This window comes from Protopterus annectens, chromosome 13.part0 (genome assembly GCF_019279795.1).
Source record: "Protopterus annectens isolate FY-2018-M chromosome 13.part0, PAN1.0, whole genome shotgun sequence".
Classification (NCBI taxonomy): domain Eukaryota; kingdom Metazoa; phylum Chordata; order Ceratodontiformes; family Protopteridae; genus Protopterus; species Protopterus annectens.
This window is the reverse complement of record NC_056747.1, coordinates 858,699,422-858,722,283: the sequence shown is the minus strand read 5'-3', so window position 1 is coordinate 858,722,283 and position 22,862 is coordinate 858,699,422. Positions and strand designations below refer to the sequence as shown.

Sequence of the window (22,862 nt, the reverse complement as noted above, 5' to 3'; positions counted from 1 at the left end):
CAGGACCAAGTGCAACAATGGAGTACCTCTACAGCCAGCTCTAAACAGCTTCCTGGGCAACATGCTCTGAACAGAATTATAGGGTCACAAAATGAGCCTTTTGCTTCGTAATAAGGATTACCAAAAAGTTCTTCTACACAAGCAAATCTTTTACAGAGTAGTAAACATCCAGGAAATAGACTATGGACTCAAAGGTGCTAAAAGCCATCTCACCTTAAATATAGATTAATGCTCTTAAATGTTTTGCAGTGAATAAAACAGAATCAAACATTAATGCTTTGCAAAGTTCCTTTCAGGGGGATTCATCCCAGTCTCCCTGTGTTTCATCTGGACAGCATAATAACTGCTAAAATTGCACATCTTCTTCTGATGTTTTTATTGTTTATGAATAAGAAGAGCCCATAGCCTACTATTGTAGATGCTTCAAGAACCATTTCCCAGTCTTCTCAGAGAAGACCACATTACAAAAAATAATAGCAGCAGTACAATCTGTCCAAGAGTTAGCCTTCCTTGGTGTACTTGTAGATGCTCCAAGATCCAGTGCTATCTCCATTTAGATGACATTTTCAACTTGCAGAAAATCACTTAGCATCTGCAGTAGAATCTACCTTTGAGATAGCTTTCCATGATATGTATGTAGGTGCTCCAGGATCTAGTTCTCAGTCTCCTTGCGGAATACACCACCAGCTTACAAGCAAGTAACTGAGCACAACAATATAGTTTTTTCTGGAGTTAACCTTTCACTATGTACTTGTAGATGCTGCAGGATCCAATTCCTAGTCTCCTCAGAGAAGATACTTCCAGCTTGCAAAACATAATTTACCTGCAGCAGTACAATCTGCTTCTGAGTTAGGCTTCCGTGATAGGCTTATAGATGCTCCAGGATCTAGATCCCAGTCTCCATGTACAGTATAGCTGGCCTGTACCACATAACATAGGAGCAGTGGTACAGACCCCTAGGTTAATGAACAACTCTTCCAGTTGAGACACACTGGTACTGCAAGGTTCTGCAGCTTCCATCGTCTCATAGTGAACTATCAGTGACACTCTGACTGAGATAACTCTGCTGCAATGAACCATCAGAAATCAGAAGTCTTACTCTTCAAACCTGCAGCTACAGCCACTATTGCAATTCACACCTCCCTCATCAAAAATGAAAGACTAGGGTAATTGTTCTAGTGCTCTGGCCAAAATTCTATTGTATCTAAATACTACCTCTAGTTTCCCCTGAAAACAGGCCACACTTCTTTCAGAACTAAGTTAGTTAACAAAAAATGCATACATAAAATGTGATGTGAGTCATAATTCTAAGTTCCTCCAGAAATGCACAAACTCCTGCTGAACTGCTCTTATCCTGCTCCCTGCTATCTCATTTGTCATTTGATTGATAGTGACAGCCAGCTCTAGTTGTTATGAAGCTGCTCCCATAATTGTATCAATTCACTGAATGTTCCTCCCAGTCAGGTTATTAAATAGGCATCTAACTTCACCATGTCTTCCACTTGTACTCCCTTAGAGGACATCTATCCGTTAAGCACATTTCCTTTCCCTGGATTGTATTTGCTTCTCTTCAGAATGATCACTATACTCCTACATATAAAAAGCATTCCTTAGTTTATTTTTCTCTGTAGCAGTTCTGTCATGGTCAGCTTACTTGCACACCATGTTAGCCTGAATGACACCTCATGGTGCTGTATTTAAGAATTTCTTTCCTCTGTGCTTACATCATTTTGTCTATAACATCGGAAGTTTCTTCCTCAGGAAAAAAAATACAAAACAAAGTATCTGTAGTTCTCTTTTGTTATTTACACCCACTGGGGTCATAAAGCTATTCAGGCTCTATGGATTCAGTTCTACTGTTATTTAAAGCTGCAGTCTTCCCTTCTTAAGGCCATAAATCTACTGAATTTTATTTAGCTCTAATTGTCATGTATACCTCCAAAAGAATAATAATTTAAACATTTGGAAATTGGTGCAAAATAAAGCAACTATTAGAGAAAGTAGAGAAGCATGTCATAGGTTTCTGAGCTAGTCACTGTTAACAGGAGGCACATAAAGCATTTCATTGTTCACTGTTTTGTAAAAGTCTGCAAGAAATAAGATGGCTCATTTGATGCAACATGGCTGTTACTATGCAAAGATATTTGTGTCAGGACCAAGTATGCATTTAAAACTGCATATTTTAGTAGGCACATTTCTAGGGATATTTTGATTTATGTATATAAGGGATTCATAAAACTTACTGTAAAACTGCTCTGAGAAAGAATAGAAATAAACACTTTTTCCTGGCAGAACCAGCCACAATGGTCTTTCTGATATGTTTTGCCATTTATAGCCAACTTATTAACTGAAGTTTCTTTTTTTTTCTTCCAAAGGCAGGGAATATGATACTGTTGCTGACTGAGGGAGAGAAGGTAAAGAGGAATGCAACAGATAAGGCCTGAAACTCAAAATTCCGTTTTAAAAAAGTTTATGTTATCTCAGCTATTTACTCGCGCCTCAAAAAGTACTTGTACACAATGTGAAACACACAGAAAAACAAAGCTGCAAGAATCACAGCAAACCAGTAACTGATGGTCCTACTAAGGATTCTCAAAATTTGCATTCTTTCTTAATACTTCCATTATACATGAAAGGAAATGCAATCTGACAGGAGAGACCAGAGCATTAGTAGACTAATTAGTATTCTATGCCTTCTAGTTAAAATAATAGAAAGCTTACCATGCAACCGATTAATGGAATATATCTCAAAATACAACCTACTTTCAGATTTTTAAACAAATATAGCACACTGACAGGTCTATTTTCAGTATCTAACTACATCTTTGAGGGACTGGGAAAAAAGGATAGTTAACAGATGCTGTCTTCACTGACTTAAAATGAGCTTTTGAATCAATTAACCATGACATTCTAATCAAAATACTAGCTAATTGTGGTATAGGCAACACTTTATAGTGTTTCTCTGTTTACTTTAGCAACAGAAACTTTACTGTAAATTTTAAGCCTTTACTCTTCAGAAAATGGCATCTTTTCAACAGGGTACCTCAAGGCTTAGTCTAGGGACCAGTGCTATTTTCCATCTTTCTTAATAAGTTATCTGTCAACTTCCCAGGCTTAAAGAGCATGTCTAAAATGGCAAAACAAAGTTTCATTTTTATATAAAAAGTGCTCTCATGCATCCTTGTACATGCAAACGGTTTTATGCAAAAATAAAACATTGTTTCAAAGCACTTCTTCAGAAAAAATAGCATGGTAGGCTAGCCATTCTGTATTTACAGCATTAATATTAATTTGGCAGGAGAAGGCATATATGTCACTTTGGGGCAGGTGTAATTAAAATGGATTTGAGTGCCACATTTAGAGCATTAATATTAATATAGTGGGAGGAGGCACATATGTCACTTTGGAGGGGGGGTTCTGAGTGACTAAATGCTCATGAAACAATTATTTAATTGTCAACCTGTTAAATTACCAGTTTGGCAAAAAAACTTAATTTAAACTAACATTCATCTCACATGTACAAAAATATCACAACAGCAGCCCTCAAACACTTGAGGCTAGCATATAAATATTCAAATCTGCTTCCCCTAGAATCCTGGAAAACCCCAGCATTACAAATGATGATGGCAAAATTAGAATACTGCTTAACTGTATTTGCTCTCCACTTAGCTCAAAACACATGTATCCTCCAAGTCTCAGTAAACTGCCTGTTCATATTCCTAATCTTAGAGGACTCAAGACAGCATCACTACTATTCACTGCAAAGTACAAACTGGCTGTCATTATTTGCAAGGGACACTCCGCTGCTTAAATGCCTGGAATACAAATTAGTAAACTTCTCCTGCTGGCCTGGCCACCTGTAGCCCACAAACTACACTGCAGTCCTATCATTTATTCTCGTTGCTTACTATCAAGACCTCACTTCTCTTAAGAAATAGGTGAAAAGCTTTCTCAAAGCTTGCACCAGCAGCTTAGAACTCATTGCCACAAAATGTTAGAAAAATCAAGAAACTGACTACATCCAAAAAGCAGCTAACTACATTTCTTAGCAATGAATATAAATGCTGCTGCTTTGACACTGGCTGAAAACCTCACAGTAAACAGCATCAAGCAACAATCATATACAACAAATCTTTATGATATATCACACTTGACTCCTCACATACTTGTGAATTGTACACTTTTTATTTTCATTGACATAAGAAGAAGTTAGGGTCTACTACAAGTGCTTACATATCATTAGCTTGCGATACACATCCCTGCTGGCAGTTGGTCATGTTGGCAAGTGCCCTAACTCTGGCTAATTCAATGCCCATAAAGTTAACGAAGGCTAACTGTTTATTGTGTATTTCGCTGTTTGTGATTTTATTAAATCTTCAGTCCTTAAGTTATTGGCTGCTATGTCTTTTATTTTACTATTCAGTTTGTTTTTTGTGTCTTACTTAGAAGGCTAACTATCCCTCCAAGAAAACTGACCCTAACCCTGAAAACTCCCACACAGTCCCTAAACCTAAACTCCTGATTGGTCCCTAAACACCCTCCCCCAACCCTAATCTCTTGATTGCTCCATAAACCTAAACTCCTCCTCCCTAACCCTAACCTTCACTCCCTAAACCTAAATTCCTCCTCCCCTCCATAACCCTAATCTCCCAACCTCTCCCTAAACCTAAAATCTCCCTCCCCTCCTTAAACCTAACCTTCCAATCCCCACCACTCACTCCATTAACCTAAACCCCCTCCCTAAACCTAAACTCCCCCTCTCGGTTTCCCTTCCCCACCTACTTGCTTCATAATGAACACCTGTTTGCATTCCTCCACTGCACAAGTTTCAGCTCTGAAATCACATTAGAGTTTGAGCACGTGTTTGGACAGCTGAGTGGATGGGGTTACAGCCTTTTGAGTCACTGTCTATGAGTTAGTGGAATTCTAGCATCTGGGGCTGGAGCAGCTGTAGAACACCTTTAGATGTTACTGTTGCTAATCCATAAATATAATTAATTGTTCTTTCATTAATTTCTGTATCCATTGGTAGCTAATATGTTTTATCTGTTCATTTCTACTAGTATTCTCTCTTATTATTATGTTATCTCTAGCAAATGCAATTCTATGTTAAAATTTGTAACTGCCACATTGGCCCTGGTCATGGTTGAAAATGGTCTGTGAACCATCCTACTAACCCATTTAAGAAAGAATGTAAATAAATAGATTCATATGTACTTACTAGGTTACTGACTTGTGAGGATCTTAAGAATCCTAGCCTTACATTCCCATTCGTAGATTTTAGCCCTCACATTTTGCATACAGATTACACACAGACAGGCCAAACAAGGATATATAAATAAATTATAAGTCATCAGCTGTATCCTCACTATGCATTATGGGCAAGAAGTTGTTTTCCAAGAAAGCAAGGTTACATCAACATGATTGATGGAGGGGGGTTTAGGTTAATGGAGTGAGTGGAGGGGATTGGAAAGTTAGGTTTAAAGAGGGGAGGGAGATTTTAGGTTTAGGGAGAGGTTGGGAGATTAGGGTTATGGATGGGAGGAGGATTTTAGGTTTAGGGAGTAAAGGTTAGGGTTAGGGAGGAGGAGTTTAGGTTTATGGAGCAATCAATCAATCCTGTGAGGGCATTCAGGCCTCAAAAAATAAGTAAATAAATAAAATTAGTAATAAGCAGTTATTGTGCTACTAGCAATTTTGGATTGTACAGAACTTCATGATAAGATAAAAACAACTCACACTGGATTCTGACCTCACCATAGCATATATACTGCTCTCCGAACATTCCTCAACACACTTTATCAGCTTAGGAAGCTTGTGTCACTTTACCTGGATATCATCAAAGCATTCAACAAAAAAAAAACAAATACAAACTCTCCCATCTAGCACTCTCCAATCTAACTATAATGTTATTCAATAGCTTTCTATACACCAGATTACAATGTTTCAAATTGCAAAATGTCACCTTAACCTTTCTACCCATAACCGTCATAGCACCCCAAGCATAGATCCATTCTAGGCCCCTTAGTATTTAATATTTTTACAAATGACCTAATTACTGACTCAACATGCAACATTAATTCAATATGCAGATGACTCTACTCTCATTTCTTCAACCACCAGCATGTTGAAACTGCAGAGTAAAACTCAAGAATCTTTGAAACCTGGCTTCAGCAATCAAACCTCATTCTGAATACCACCCCACACCCAAATGCTGCTATTCACTCCAAAATTAAACATAGTCAACAAACCAGCCATCATAGTTGCTTGTTCAGGTAACACCAAAATAGAACTGGTTTCCCACACAAAGCTATTGGAAGTACTCACACATAACCTAGATTTCAAAATTCACATTCAACAAGCAATAAAGAAAACTCACCAACCTTTATACAGAAGAAAACAACCATTCCTTACAGATGTAGGCTGCAAAACCACAGCTGAAGCCTACCTGATCTCTAAGTTATTCTACGCAGCCCCTGTCCTTACTAACCCATATTACAGCCAGGTTTGTAAACTTGAGCAATGCTACAATAAAATAGCAAAGGTTGCAGCTAAACTCTGAGGCAGAACACCATTGCATATCCTCACTCACCTCAAGTGGACTAACTACCATTCTCACTCAAGTATTTCCAGCTAAAAATAGCTCACAAGATTCTCTGTTATTCTAATTAATGCCTGTCTTTAAGCTCACTATTACAATGTTACTCCTCCCATGAAACATATTTGTTCCTGTGATTAACTACTCACCATAACACAAATATCTCATAATTCACGTTGTGACTCACTTTAACCTAATTATGTTTCAGACTTTTAGAATAATACTCCTGCTTCACTCAGGCAGAAACCCAACTCCAGCAACTTCATGTCATGCCTAAAATTCTTCCTCCTAGACTCATGGCTCTGTTCTTGTCAGACCTCCTTTGTATCACCTTCTAATCCTACATGTACTATCCTATTAAACACAACATTTCACTTCATATTATACATCTATACAGGAAAGTTCTTTTGGCATAAATGTATAATATAACAATATACATTGCCGCAACCACCCCTCCAGACCCTCTGCTAAACTATTACACTCTCTGTTTATTAGATTTCCTGTAATGTATACCATGTGCTAACCTCCTTATACAACATTACTTATATTACCTTTATGTTAACTACTCTTCCCTTCTTGCTACCTATACCTAAGCAATCTCATAAGTAGGTCCTGCCATGTGTCACAGTGCATTAAAATATTTTGATACAACAATCATTTGCTGACTTTGAATATTCAGTTCTACTTATTAAGCTTAGACAGTAACTTTGTTTTATAATGTACATATATATATATATATATATATATATATATATATATATATATATATATATTTATCATTTATTGTGGCATTCTGTTTTTATTATTTGTATTCGGTACTTTTGGAAATTTTCTCCCCAATCATCCACTGAAAAGGAGTCAATATGATCCAGTCTGACTTTCCCATTAAACAAATGCAAATAAATAAACCCATGTTTTCTACCTGTAGTGGTCATTTAACAATGGAATCCCAGAACAATATTTTTTTTCCCTCTTGGGTACACTTGTCACCCTTCAGTGCATCTCCTCTGTGGAGGGTCTTAGCATTTTTTTTGTGTCCCTGGTTTCCTCTTACAGATCTCTCACAGACGTTTGCCTCATATGTGCTTGATACTCACAAGTGTGAACATTAATAGACAAATTATAGGAAACACACACGCACACACACACACACACACACACACACACACACACACACACACACACACACACACACATTTTCTCTAACTGCAGACATCCAAATGGGACTCAAACTTGTTTTTTCTCTCATGACAGGGTGTCCACTATCCATGAGGGTAACAGGTAGCCAGAGCAGCCATCATTCAGGTAGCCTTCAGAGCTGCTTGTGCCTGTGTTGCTACTCTATCCTCTGTAGACTTGCTGTGAGGAAGAAAAACTGTCATCCTCCCGACACAAGTCAGGTCGAGGTTTACAGAACTACACAGTCCCCCTATCAGTAGGTCATTTCATGTTGTGTGGCAGTGATGGAGGCATATGATTATGGCCCTAACCCCACCCCTGTTGGTTGATGTGAGCATCTGCATCACCCTGGGAACTTTCTATGTCCTCCACTGGACACATGCATGCTGCCACATACATCCCTCTTTAGGACTAACATCACTGGATTGGGAGTGCCAAATCCACATCCTCCTGCCACTGGCTAGTATTAAAATGCAAGCCTCCATTTGCACAGGAACAATTTTGTCACCAGGGAACCCCCCCCCCCAACTCCCTCCTCCAAAGACTGGAGATTCACAAGCCGCTCCATTCTCATTCTCCCTTACCACCTGCAACAGGCACCTGAGCTCTACTCAGACTCGGGTTGTCAGAGTTATATTCAAGGTTTATCAAAGGGTCTGAATGTGGGTAGATTTACTACTTACTGAAACCTAGTTCATAGGTTCATAGGCTGATACTAAGCTATCTGCCCTAGGGCATTTATAAGCCTAGCCAGAGTGTGTTTGGCTTTTGCCACCCTTTTAGATTAGTTGACTGTGCTTCTGTATAGTAGGTCACAGAAGATAGCCCTTTTAAGGTTAGTTTACTGTGCCTCTGTCTAGTAGGGACACAGAAGAGATCCCAGAGGTAAACCTACGTCTCCCATCCACTCATCAAGATTTCTCTTGAAGAGGGTCATTGAGGGGCTCTGCCTAACATGGATTGGGATTTTGTTCCAGAGTGAGGGGAGCCTCTGGGATATGAATCTGTCCCTCTAACATGTCCTATTTATTTCATTGCTGAGGTTTAAGTCCCTGGAGTGTGTAGCTCTAAGGGATTTGGATTTCCTGAGGTGGAGCATGTCCATTAATTCTGGGTTGGACATGGCTTTATACTTTAGGTACAGATCGCCTCTGAGTAGGCGGTAAGCAACTGAGTAGAGCTGGAGTTTCTTTAGCCTAACTGCATAGGGCATCTGTTTGAGTCCCTTGATCCTTTTGGTGAGGTACTTTTGGGGTCTTTCCAGTTGCTGCAGGTGTCGGGTAAGATACATCCCAAATAGGGCATTGTATTCAATTATGGGCCTGATGGGTGATGAGTAGAGGGGCACAATGACCTCTCTTGATCTAGATGTGAACCCTTTCGTGATAAGGTGGGCTATATAGAAGGTCTTGCTAACCACTTTGGCAACGTGATTGTCAAAGGAGAGATTGCTATCTACTTGGGTCCCCAAATCCCTAATTACTTCTTCCATACTTAATGGATTACCACCTATGTGGTAATTTGTGGGCACTTTGTTTTTCCAAAAGGGGATGACTATGCACTTTTTGGCATTTAGCTTTAGGCCATGGCTCTGGCACCAGTTATCCGTCTCTGTGAGACCCTTTTGGAGGATGCTTGTGTCAGTCGGCGAGTCGATTATGGCACCCAGTTTGCAGTCATCTGCGAACTTGGTCAGCCATAGTCCTCCCGTGTTAGCCTGTAACTCAGAGAAATATATACCGAACAAGAGAGGTCCCAGGACTGAGCCTTGTGGGACGCCACTTGTAACTGGTTTAGAGTCTGACATGGCACCTGCAATTCTGACCATGTGGGTTCTATCCCTGAGCCAGTTTGCAACCCATCTTGTGACATAGGGGTTGATATTTAAGCTGGTGAGCTTATTTATGATGCCCGAGTGGGGTATTGTGTCGAAGGATTTTGCGAGGTCCAGGTAGGCTGTGTGGACTACCTTCCCTTCATCTATGGCCTTGGTGACTGTTTCAAAGAAGTCGACCAGGTTCAAGAGACAAGATTTGCCCTTAATAAAGCCAAATTGGGTAGGATCCAGTATTTGGAGGTTCCCAATGTCTTTGTTTATGAGTTCCATGATGATATGCTCCATAGCTTTGCAGACCAGGCTAGTCAGGCTTATAGGGCGATAGTTTCCAGGGTCCATTGTGGCACCACCTTTGTCATACACTAATGTCTGCACTTCTAAGTGTCATACTTATGTGAGGCAAACTTCTACCTTTCGCCTCATCTTATATAATAAGTGGAGCCAATGATGTAATTTGTAAAATGATATAGGCATGTTCAGTTCTATTATTATAGTGAAAGCAAAATGGCAGGGCTTCATCTAATACCATCTGTAAATGACCAAAACAATTTCTAGACTTCATGTTAGGCTATCTCACAACCATTTTCTTCAACAAAAAAGTCAATATCTGCTCAAAAAAGGAGTTGCAGTCTTCTACTGCAAAGTTGGCAATACCAAGTGAAATTTAGTGACACAAAATAATTAACGCAAAAGTAATTTAGTTTGTCACAGCAACTACTTATGGCTGACTGACTGAGTATTCTGGAATACAAATACAAGACCATCTGAACATGCAGGTCGAAGAAGGCATCTGCTTTACTGAGTCTATAACAGCCTATATATACAGCTAGCATTCTACAACTCCTACTTTCCTTACATCTGTTGCAGGCTGTTCTGTACCCTTGTGTTGACCTATACTCTAGCTGTCCTGTGGTAGTGTATGCCACCCTACCACACTCTCACAGAAGGAATATTCCTAAGATTCTCTTAAATAATGCCCCCTTTTCTCTGGTTTGTTCATCATTAGCTCCAGCACACACATCTCCCTCCTGACTGCACAGTGAATCCATACTGTGTCTGTACCTGGCAATCTAGGTCACTCTTCATATTTTATTTTTTCCATTCACTTACTATAATAGGTTTGTCTGTCTGTCTCTCACTCACTCTCACACAGACACACACTGCAGTATGCCAGTATGCTTCTCTCTCTCCCTATTCCATTCTGAAATGGTGGCAGTGCTGTAGGCATGGATTTGTTAGAGCCTTAGATAATGAGATGATGGCACTGACGTCTTGGACAACTCCTTTAGCTATACATCCCAGAGTCCACTGCAATGTGTCATTTAGCCTAGTTGAGATTACAGTCCTCATCCCCTTCCACTATTTTTTATTTATTTACTTATTTTTTTATGATGGGGTAGGTGGGTTAGTCAAACCGACCTTTATCTGCCATGACTTGGGTCAGACGCTGTCACTGGATAGATTTATAGTAAAGTGCAAAATATATAGTTAATCTTGTTTGTCCCTTAGCATGTATGATATCCTTAGGATCTCATTCTCACAATAAGTCATACCAATTAAGGGCCATGTTGGACAATCAAAACATCACTTCTCTATCTGCTTTATAGCTGGAAGATCTTAGTCTTTAATAAAGAGATTATTTTAAAAGACTTATAAAGGATTCTCATTCTAAGCAGCTGTCTAATTATTTTTAGACAGTTGTCTTTGTTCTTTCATAGATATACTTTTATGTTTTCTAAGCTTAATGTACCAGCAAAATATAAAAGAATAAAGAAGAGTAAAAGCATTTTGTTTGGCATATTTTCTTACTGCATAGACCTGTTCTCCACACGCAGCCACACCTAGCCCACTTCGTCTGCTTCTCATTGGTGCAATCAAGGTCCATTGGTTGGCTTCTGGATTGTACATTTCAGCTGTGAATAAACAGTCAGTCCCAGTGAAACCTCCACAGATGTATACCTGAATTAAAAAAAAATCAGAACATTATCAAAACACTTAAGACCCAGAGTCTGATAACATCATTCATCTGATTATATTATTACTAGGTTGAGCGTGCATGAATTTACTCATGGAATATGAAGTTTAGCCTTTGTGACACAATTTTATAGGGATGTTAAAACATCTATGCACAGATTCTAATAAAAAAACACTTTAAACTTATTATATCATAGTCAGATAAAGAAAACAGCTACTGTTTCCATTGCTGTTAATACTAACAGAATTGTACATCACTTCTGAACAGGCAGACATGAACTTTATCAGTCGAAAATCTTGCTCTACTTGTTCTCTGAAACAGCTGCTATGTATATGAATTGATGATTTTCCTGGGGTGGCATGAGTGACTTGATACATCCCATAGATCTGGGTTTGAGTTTAACAACCTCCACTTGGACACTGTGACTAAGCAAGTCATCTAACAGATAAAACATTTAGATTACCCATGAAAATGAGTAGTCTTCTAAAGACTGCCCAGCAGCGCTGTAACTAGGGGTTGGTTGGTGCCTGAGACAATGCCCTGGCCCCAGTTTGCCGGCCCCAGTTTACAGATGAGTGCAAAAAGCAAAAAAAAAAACCTCTCATTCCTCTTAAAGCTGAAAACCAAAAAAATCCTCTCAAATATGAGGCCAAACAAGGCAACTTTCATATATGAAACGGAGTCAAAAGGCAACCACGAAACGAAACAATCACCACCAGGAAGTCAGCCAAAGCTCTTTATTCCAAAACCAAGCAGACAAGGCTGTCACCAGCCACGAAAAAACATGTAAACGTCTTAATCCTCTGATAACGGACAGTATGCGTTTTCGTCAGATTCTCGACTTCTTCAGACAATCAGTACATTCAATTAACACAGTATATATAACGTTGACCATCAATTGATTAATTGAAATTATTTTAAATGCAGCAGTCTTGAGTATTTTCAGCTTTACTTAGGAAGTTTGAAGCTAAGGGTGAACTTTCATATATGCACAGTCTAGTATGTATAAAATAACTCTTTGCTGACTCCTCTGCTAAACTGTATATCATAATTATGATAGTGCCTAGCTACAGTTAGTGATTATAAACAAAATGTTCTTCAGGCTAGATAAAGACCTGTTGTGCATCAACATAATAGCTCTTTGTTAAACTGCTTTGCTATATTGTAGCAACTGGCTACAATAGCCACTGGCTTCAGTTCTTTACACACCTACTGTTGCCTCACAATTATGTCTGTTTAAGTGATTGCAGGGGCTGCTTGCAAAAAAGTATCAATACCTCAGCTACAGTGCTTATTGTAACCACTAACAGGTTGCAGCCTGGGCAGCTGCCCCTTTTGCCCTGCCTTTCTATGGATATGTTGTTCAGTATTATGCATTCCGATATGTCAGTTAGTTTAAATTTTCTAGTATTTTACATTATTTCCTGTTATGACATATTTTTCTTACAGTCTCCTTCACAACTAGATAATATTTATGGCCAGTGTGCCTTTCCTATGCAATAAACTAAATAAACGCATTTATTAGCAGTATACTAAATCACGTTTAATTCAGAGATTTCAGTGGGACAAATATTTTGCCACAAGTGTATTTTATACATGTCTGGATAAGTATGATACAAAAAAATAAGAATGATTATAACTCTGTATACAGTTATTTACCTTTCCATGCAGAGATGTGGCATTTGCATCACTTCTGCGTTCATGCATTTCAGAAGTCAAAGTCCACTGGTTGGCTTTGGGCTCATATTTCTCTGCTGTGTTGAGGCGTAGGTCACCATCAGATCCCCCCATGGCATAAATTAGTTCATTCAGTATAGTTACACTAACATAGCAGCGCCTTGAATGCATGGGAGCAACTTCTTGCCATGTCTTATTGAGGGGGTCAAGACGCCTAACGCTGTTAAAGGTATTCACACCATCTGAGCCACCAAAGATATAAACATATCTGTTTAGGTATGCTGCACCATGGTACATACGAGGGAATTCACCTTCACATGTGACATCCATCCACATGTCAGCACGAGCATCATATACTTCTATGACATTCGTCGGGCTTTCTCCATTGCATCCACCAATAGCAAAAAGGACTGTACATGGAAGTCGGGGCCTAGTTAGCAGATTCCTGAATTCTTCATCCAGAGGTCTACTCAGTTTCAGGTCATACATAATTTCAAGGGTTTTTCTGATGATAGGCTTGCATTCATCATTGTCTTTCACATAGTAATTATTTCTGACATTCTCAACGAAGTAATCAGCATTCATTAGTGCCAGTCTTACCTAAATTAATAATAGTAAAAATAGTTTATAACTCTTCATGTAAGCTTTTATATGTACATGTTTACTTACTGTTTCTCTGCATGGAATTATCTGAACAAATGTTCCTTGAACTGTAATTAAGCCTGCCTTGAATTGCATTACCACAAACAACATGTAAACTAATAAGATTTATATCACTCTGGTTTATATACTATTTACATCAGTGGATGGGTGGCAAGATAGTGAGGTGAATACTACTGTCATCTCACAGCAAGAGAATATGGTTCTGTTCTCAGGTGGGGTGCCTTCTTTGCAGAGTCTATATGTCCTCCCTGTGTTTGCAGGGTTTTTCTCTGGGTGCTCTGGTTTATTCTTATTTTTCAAAGACATGCAGTAGGTGGATTGATGACTTTAAATTGTCTATAGATATGTGTGCGCGTGCACACACACACACACACACACACACACACACACACAAAAGTGTGTGTGTGTGTATATGTATGTATGTATGAAACAGTAGAAAGGCCTGGCAATCTACTTCCATTTTCCCCCTTTGCCTAGTAAACTAGATGTGTAAACTACATGGATAGCAGTGGCTATTCACAGGGTCACTATATGAGTCATTAGTGATGTATAAGCATAGATGGACCTCAATGGAGGTATTTTTCTTTCTTTTTCACTTCCTGTGTACAAGTACTAGTTGTTCTACTTCAATGATAAAACAGCACTCTGGTGCAATTCATTCACCATATGTTGGCAACTGGGTTTGCACTTGTACAGTTATCACTGTAGTTGGAGACATAGGTTTCCTACATCTCTTCTTGAAGTTTTTTCTCCAGTTTTACTCTTGTTTTTTTTTCAACCCAACCTTCATATTATAACTGTATGTTTTAAAAAAAATCCATATATCTTCACATCCCCCAAAAGGACTTGCTGGCTAAAGGGGCAGAGGAAATGTTACTTTATGGTGTTATTAATAAAATGCCTTTCCTAAATATTCACTCTTGTAGATAGTAAATAAAAAAGTAAATGCAAGTATTTGTCAGTGAATTCTTAATATTGTTGCATCTATACCTTTTCTCCTCATCATTTTGATCTTAAATACAAGACCAAACAGTATGCTAAACTGTTATATTTTACTTGGTGTAAATTCAGATTTATCAGGTAACATACAGGTTCTACACCTAATGCCACAAAAGTGATATGAACACTGAAAGCAAAAATTAGATTAGTGAAGCAGTCAATAAAATACACATCTGAAAATTTTTACCTTGAGAAGTAAAATTGGAATATATTTCTTTCTGTCATGTGGGTCATGAGAAATCCATTTCAAGATGGCTTTGAAGACCACATCCTCATTTTTCACATTCAGTTCATCTTCCTCAATTATTTTTCCAAATTCAAAAGCTGAGAGCTGCAGAAGCTCTTCAGATATTTTTACCATCTCCTCAAAGTTGTGAAGAATGAAGAGGTAGGCCTTGTGTTTCAGTTCAGAGCAGAAGTAGAAGTCTGCAAACTTCCAAATTCCAATACAGTTTTCTATGCAGAGATAAGACTCCAGAAACTCACAACACATCCTCACAAGGCCTAATACATGGAATTGATCTGCTGCAGCCAGAAGTTGCTCCACATTTTCAATGGTGATGGGTACAGTCCTGGTATAAGCATATTGTATGATTAAATCCATTATCTCTGGAGAAGCCCCAGGAATGTCATATACCTTCTTCTCCTCTAAAATGCTCCATGGAGAGTCAAACAAAGCTCTGAGAATGACAAGAAATATGGCTGATACTTAACAGATAAGACAATTGGTACTTTCAAGTCTCACCTTAACTTACAGATGATTTTTTCACTGATGTGAATGCATTGCACACTATTTAGATATGTGTGGTATTTTGAATAACTGAAAAAAAGACTGAATAAATGATAGTACATTCTGGTCTCCATTATTAACCTATGATAAAATGTCCCTGTCTATCTGTTTCCATCCTATTATTTATTTTTTTCCTTCTCCTGGGTTACTACAGTTATCTAGTATAGCAATAACCCATGGCTGGGTGTGAGTAATGCTGGATTTACCCACGGTTGGTGTGCTGTAGCAGTAACAGAACTCTCAAACTCCATCTTCACCTTAGATGGACAAGGCTAATTGTGGGTAAATACAGCATTACCCACACCCAGCCGTGGGTTATTGCTATTATACAATGACAATATTTAAGAAAAAAGTTACTTACTGTTCTTAAATAATGTCTTTGCATAATGGCACCGTAGTATTCTTAAGCTTTTCCCCCCATATCATTGGGCTTTCTTGATGTAATGCGCATAAGTATGGGACTTACATTCCCATACTTAAGCAGTACATCAGTGTTATGTAAAGGAAGCAACGGAGAAAGAAAGATCTCCATTGCTTTTTTTTTTTTAATTAAAAAAATAAAATTGACGTATGAAAGATACTGCATAATGTACCTGATTTTACTTGTATTTTCTCTGTCCCATCTCTCTTTTACCTGTTAATTTTCAAAGTTCGTTTTTTTTTTAATTAAGAAAACTGGAAAGCTCCGTAGCATATATTAATAGAAAAAAGTCCTGGAGAATTTTTTCTATTGGTATATGCTGGATTTTACAATGGGCACACTGGTTGGGCTGACCAATCAGCATGTATGTTTTTGAATGTTAATGGCCAGTCATTGTATAATACCTTTGTACACTGTGCCCTGCTCTCCATCATCAGCTTTTCTCCACAAAATGCAGGTAAGAAATGAGCTTGTCTCAGTGTTCTAGTGTTAGGAAAATAAGCAGCTGCTGGGTTACTGGTTTGGGTTGGATGCACTAATGTTGGTGACAATGACACTGTGACAAGTTCAGAAACAAAACCATGTCATGTACAGGACAACACACATTAGAGTCTCAAACTTCCTAAATGGCACTATCCATCTAAGGTGAAGAGTTCTGTTACTGCTACAGCACACATGCCTGCCCAAGTGAGGACATTTGTGCTGTAGCAGAAATGCCTGACCAAGTACAGGTGACAGCATGGCAGAGGTTGTCATGGGAGGCATACTAATGTCAAGAGGGAGTGGTTATGTACTTGGCATTCATCACTAATTGTGTCTATATATCAACTATTGAATTGTGTTATGGAGTGGCAAGGGATATGCCATTTACTAACTCATGTCAGGCTACTGAATGTTATAAGTGACTCTTTTCTTTAAAAAAAATGCAGAACTGTGTGACTGGGATAAAATGCCACTGTTTAAAGAGTTGGTGACAATCAGGGCAGAATACCTTTTTTGAGTAATGCTTCATTGTGCATTGAATGTGAAAACCAGAAGTGACCAAAAATCCAGGTTTTGCAGAAAACACATAAGTCTGTTTCCACAACTTAAGATAATTTACTTTGGGATTCAACAATTTCAGAATAAGTATATTTAATTGGGGTATAGGAGAGCTTGCCTTTCAAGCATGGAGGGTATAAATTGGCTATATCCTCTACTGATAAGTGTTATAATGTGCTGAAGTCCAAATTTTTGAATAAACCTGAATTTCACAAAGGTTTGTTTGACACGAATGACTCAGTTTACTAGTGAATAACTATTATTTAACCTTTTATGACACTTAGCGGTAGATATCTTGGAAAGGCGAGGCCTGCTTTGCAGATTAAACTGCAAATGAAGAATCTAGTGACAGTGTTTTGTATAATACAGGCTGCAAGGTGCATGGCTTGAGCCCTTTATGTAGTACTGTTTATATTTTTATAGAGCATGAACAAAGAAGTTTGTCATCCAGCCTGTAAATTTCAATGCACAGTTGCTATTTTCTGCATCTGATGTAATTCACCAGGAGTGCAGAAGAAGTTAAGGCTGGTTACTAGTCCTTTTTGAGGATGAAACTTGTAGACAAGGTCCATAGATAGCATTCTGTATCTTCATGCCTTTGGGGAAGAAAACAGTACAAAGGTAATCCACTGGCTACTATTTTTTCCATTATGCTACGAGATTGTTTTCATAAGTAAATCTGCCAAAAAAAAAAACACTAAAACAACTATGTTGTGTTATCTTTCTCTTGTCTAATGGAAATAGATTAAGTTATTTCTCAGGTTCAAATACTGCTGTATGGTGGCAAATTAAGCATACCTTGGGACCTTGCCAGTTTTCAAGCTATGGCACCCCCACACATTTTTTAGGCCACATATAAATGAACATGTTCTTTTAGATTCACAGTCCCAATTTAAGGCCACATGAATTGCTGTCATTATAGTTGTGCCAGCAGTATCTCCTTTTGTCACACTGTTGTGACAAAAGGAGATACTGCCGGCACAATAGTTCATCAATGTCTGTAGTCATCAATTACCTCCACATGACTACACACCTCAAATGTCCAACTACAGTACAAAAATGGTCACAGTATAATATTCCAGTTTGCTTTAGACAAATGTACAACAGCCCTGCAAAGCCAGACTAATAACTACTTAACTTGATTTTCATAACAGGGTCAGCCATTCTCATCCATAAAGAGCCCCCAAAACCCAGCAATAATAGTCCCAGTGTTAACTGCATTCACCACAGTCTGCAAGCTGATACTGACACCAGGGTCAGCCATTCTCATCCACATACAACTCCCATACCCATCAATTATATTCCCATTGTTGGCTATATACATCTCAGATGTCTCAATGTAGTAAGAATATGGAGGATTATGACTGAGTCTCCATTCACAACCAGAATGTTTTGTATTTGAGACATGGATGTCAGCAAATTCAACTCAACAGCAAAAATGTTGCCATCCATTTTGAGAACACACAGCTTCCAGGTTTATGATTGGAAACAGCCAATCACAATTCTGTTGTGCATGAAGCTTTACCAGATCCCATATACAACAAAAGTTAGGAGAAAAACAATATTTTACAGCATAGAAAGGAAACTAACTACTGCTAAACTGACAAACTAACTACTGCTAAACTGACAGAGACCACCAAAGAAAAGCACCAGGAAGCTAAGAACTACTTTTAACTTAAAAACACAGAGTAACCCAAGTATTCCAATGTTTCCCACAGAAATCCACACTAGTTCTGCAAACCCAGACTGATTAAACTGATTTAACAACAAGAGGGTATGTTTTTTTTTTTATTCACAGACAACCCAAACCTTACCAAGCAGATATAGCTGCTTTATTGTGTGCAGCTTATCTGATTGTTATAAAAAAATCCTTCCAACCTCTTACAGCAAGAAACAGGACAAAGCCAAAAAATAACAAGGGGAAAAAAACAAGAATCAGGGACCAAAATTGCTGTTATGGGTGTACTTCAAAATATCAAAGTACACAAACCTTGAATGCCCATCAATTGATTTCGCAAGATTGAAAGCCAAAACAATGAAAAAAACAAAACACTTCTGTTTTCTGAAGGGGTGCAAACCCCCCCTGCCCCCTCCATTTGTGGGACTGTGCACCCCACACCACCCACTAATTATACATACCAACTCCGATATCACTCTACACTGGGGAAAGGGCAAATTCCCTGATTCCCACTATGCTCAGTCTTGCATGGACTTAACACCAGCAGAGCCAATCAAATGACTCTGATCACTTCTGCTAGTGTTAGACATGTATGGAATTATGAATGTTCCATTACATGGAATGCTCTCAGTGTTACACACTTAGAAACTTACTAGAATAAATGTTTTTGCATTAGCATGCATGCTTTAAAGAACATGAAGTCTGAAACTCAAATATATCTCATTACAGTGACTGCAATCCTCAGTGATTTGCCAGAAAACTATCCATCTTATGAACAACAAAGCAAAAATATGAGGCAAAATCAAGGGCATGGACAGTTGAGAGCTATGGAATAACATCTTTGCTTTGCTTACACTGTAGCCATTCTATTGTGTATTCTAACTTATTTATCACAAATGTACATTAATTCTGTAAAGCCAGATGGTTATCTGAGCAAACGACAAAAAGGTGACTTACTTTTATCCACACAACCTCCCCTCCCCACCCATCAGTTACAGCTAATTTGTTGTGTACATCTCATCTGACTACGATGAAAAATAATATTGTTTAATACTACTGAACTTCTTAGGGCAAAAATCCAGGACTAAGCCAAGCAAATAACGTTTTTAAATAATATTCTTTTATAATCAGTGTTTTACATGTGAATTCCTTTCATCAAAGATATTAAGTCTAAAAATATAACTGTCATTATTATTAAGTGATGGCAGCAGTCCTCAACAATATGCCAGAAAACCCAAAATTTTACCAATAACAAAACAAAAATATGAGGTACATACCTCTCAACTTATTTGCTCAGGAGTTCTGGACAAAGCCAAAATTAATGGGAATACAAAGGCACAAAATCAGGGATAATTTTTAAATATTACACTAGTTCACTCAAAAAGTTAAAAGAGCAACAGGTTTGCATCAGTATACATATTCTGAATGGTAAGATAAGAAATTCTAATATCTGGCTTTATTGACTGACTATAATTCTCTAGTATTTACCAGAAAATCAAAAATGTCTTGATAGACTGGGCAAAAACCTAAGGGAAAACAGGGATATTCTGCAAAATCAGAGACAACTCTGTTCATTTCAGCAGTAAGATGAAGCACTATCAACAGCCTATGATGAACTGTGAAATGTAAATTACACTGTTTTAAGCTGAATGAAACAAAGGGAGAGACAGACAAAAAAAAAAAAAAAAACAGAGGGAGAAGCTGGTGCAATCACCTCCCAAAACTACTGAAGCAGTAATGAGATTTGCAAAATCACTTTTGAGACTGTCTTTAAAAATAGGGGAAAGTCAGAGTTGTCAGTATATTATATATGTTTATGTCTGCATGAATGTGTGTGTGTGTGTGTGTGTGTGTGTGTGTGTGTGTCCATATGTAATACATACATATCTATATAACACAGACTAAAAAAAATATATATATATATATATATATATATATATATGTGTGTGTGTGTGTGTGTATATATATATATATATATATATATATATATATATATATATATATGTAGATACCGGACAGCGCAGTGGTGTAGCGGTTAGCATTGTCACCTCACAGCAAGAGGTTCTCTGGTTCGATTCTCGGCTGGGGTGCCTTCTGTGTAGAGTCTGCATGTCCTCCATGCATTCGTGTGGGTTTCCTCCCACTTTCCAAAGACATGCAGTAGGTGGACTGGGCACTCTAAACTGGCCATAAGTGTGAGTGTGTGGTGCACCCTCTGAGGAGGGTTTGGCCTTGGGCTAGCAACCTGATCTTGTAAAATCTGTACCTCCTACAGAAACAATGAGCACTGAAGGGTGCTCGTTGCCTGATGTGCTGTATGCATGGGACTGAATCCAGGATAGATAGATACACACAGTATACATCCGTACTAATGTGCAGGCTTTATGTATACATCCATCCATCCACAACCCCTATATATGTGTGGTTTCAATGCAAAGCCATCAACTGCACACATTATTGGCAGGTAGTAGTGGTGCTGTTACCTATCAAAACGTGAGGAACTGTCTAATGCAAATTACACCATTTTAAGCTTAATGGAACAAAAAGAAAGAGAGATAGACAGACAAAAAAAAATTATAACCAGAGGGAGAAACTGGTGCAATGACCTCCCAAAAAGTACTGAAGCAGTAATGAGATTTGTAAAATCACTTTTGAGACAGTGTCTTTAAAAATAGGGGGAAGTCAGGATTTTCAGTACATCATATATCTATGTCTGCATATATATGCATGAATATGTGTGTGCGCGTGTATGAGAGAGTGTGTGTGTGTGTGTGTGTGTGTGTGAGTATGCATATGTAATACATATGTATCTATATAATATGTATACAGAGATAGAGATATAGACAAATACAGACAGACACACACACGCATGCTATGTATCTGTACTTATGCACAGGCTTTATGGGTGTGTGTGTGCATAAACGTGAGTAGTCTTATATTTTAATATTTTGCATTGGCTTTTTTTTTTTTTTTTTTTGCAAAAGTGCGTTTTCGATAAATGCACTTTCGTGAAAGTGTGTTCGGTGGTTTATGTTTCGGTGAAACGTGTGTTCGATGGAGAGTCCTAGATCCGAAAACATCTTCTCCAAAGTACTTTTTTCAGGCATCACACCTCCAGTGTTTGCCATCTACTTGAGGAAAATTTTGTTGGAATCTGCTTGGGGTATAAAAGTACCTTTGCAAATACTTCCAAGCAAAATCCTAAATCTTCTGGGCTTTTTGCATATTTGAGAGCCAAACGTATGTACTCCCATTACTTCTTTGTAATTACTTATCTAATCTCTCTTTCCAGTCTTTTCTGACCTCGTCTGATTGATTCCTTTAGCTAATGTGCAATATTTTATATTATATAATAATTATCCCATTTTTAACAGCAGCTTCTGTTCCAGATTCAACTAAAACTCAATCAGCACAGGTTTTTCACTTAGGTATCCCATGTTCCTTTCTCTTTGCCTATAATCTGATATCAGTCCCTGACAGGGAAGGCAGTCTCTAGCCTGCAATCCAAATCTCTTCTTGGAATCTTCCCATTCTGTTACCTTCCCCTTGCTAACTGTCTGTTCCCAATACCTTTTGGTCCTTTCTTGGCTTCCAGCAGTAACTTCCAGCCACCTCTTGCCTATTCTCTGTACCCCTAATTGTAGTTATCCCAATCAGCAGAATCTCCTTTCTCCATTCCCATGTTGGCTGAGTATACTTTTTGCTACTTTATGAATATAATATTCTACATGACTGTTGTTATTCTCCTTAAGGATCTGCATCCAAAATCCTACTTTCTCCTTATTTCTTGAAGTTCCCCGCCTACTTCATCAGCATCCCTTTCCACTTTCAATTGTAGCTTTCTGCTTATGCTGTATATAAGAGCCTTAACTGTATAGCCCAAAAATATCCTCTCAAATCAAGTAATCCTAAACTACCTTGTTCTTTTGGAAGGATCAGCTTATCCCACTTGACTCTTGCCCTCTTCCCTTCACAGATAAAATCCTTCAACTCTTTATTAGTTA

General features: G+C 38.2%; 1 protein-coding gene across 1 annotated transcript in view; it reads right to left on the bottom strand.

Moving 5' to 3' along the window:
• Positions 1 to 22,862, bottom strand: part of LOC122787721 (kelch-like protein 10) — a 144,856-nt gene that overhangs the window by 16,908 nt on the left and 105,086 nt on the right. The window contains exons 2-4 of the mRNA XM_044054580.1: positions 15,116 to 15,608; positions 13,249 to 13,866; positions 11,424 to 11,573 (exon numbers count right to left, since the gene is read on the bottom strand). Of these exons, the coding sequence (XP_043910515.1) occupies positions 11,424 to 11,573; positions 13,249 to 13,866; positions 15,116 to 15,532 (1,185 nt within the window). The 5' untranslated portion in view covers positions 15,533 to 15,608. The remainder of the gene's footprint in view (positions 1 to 11,423; positions 11,574 to 13,248; positions 13,867 to 15,115; positions 15,609 to 22,862) is intronic.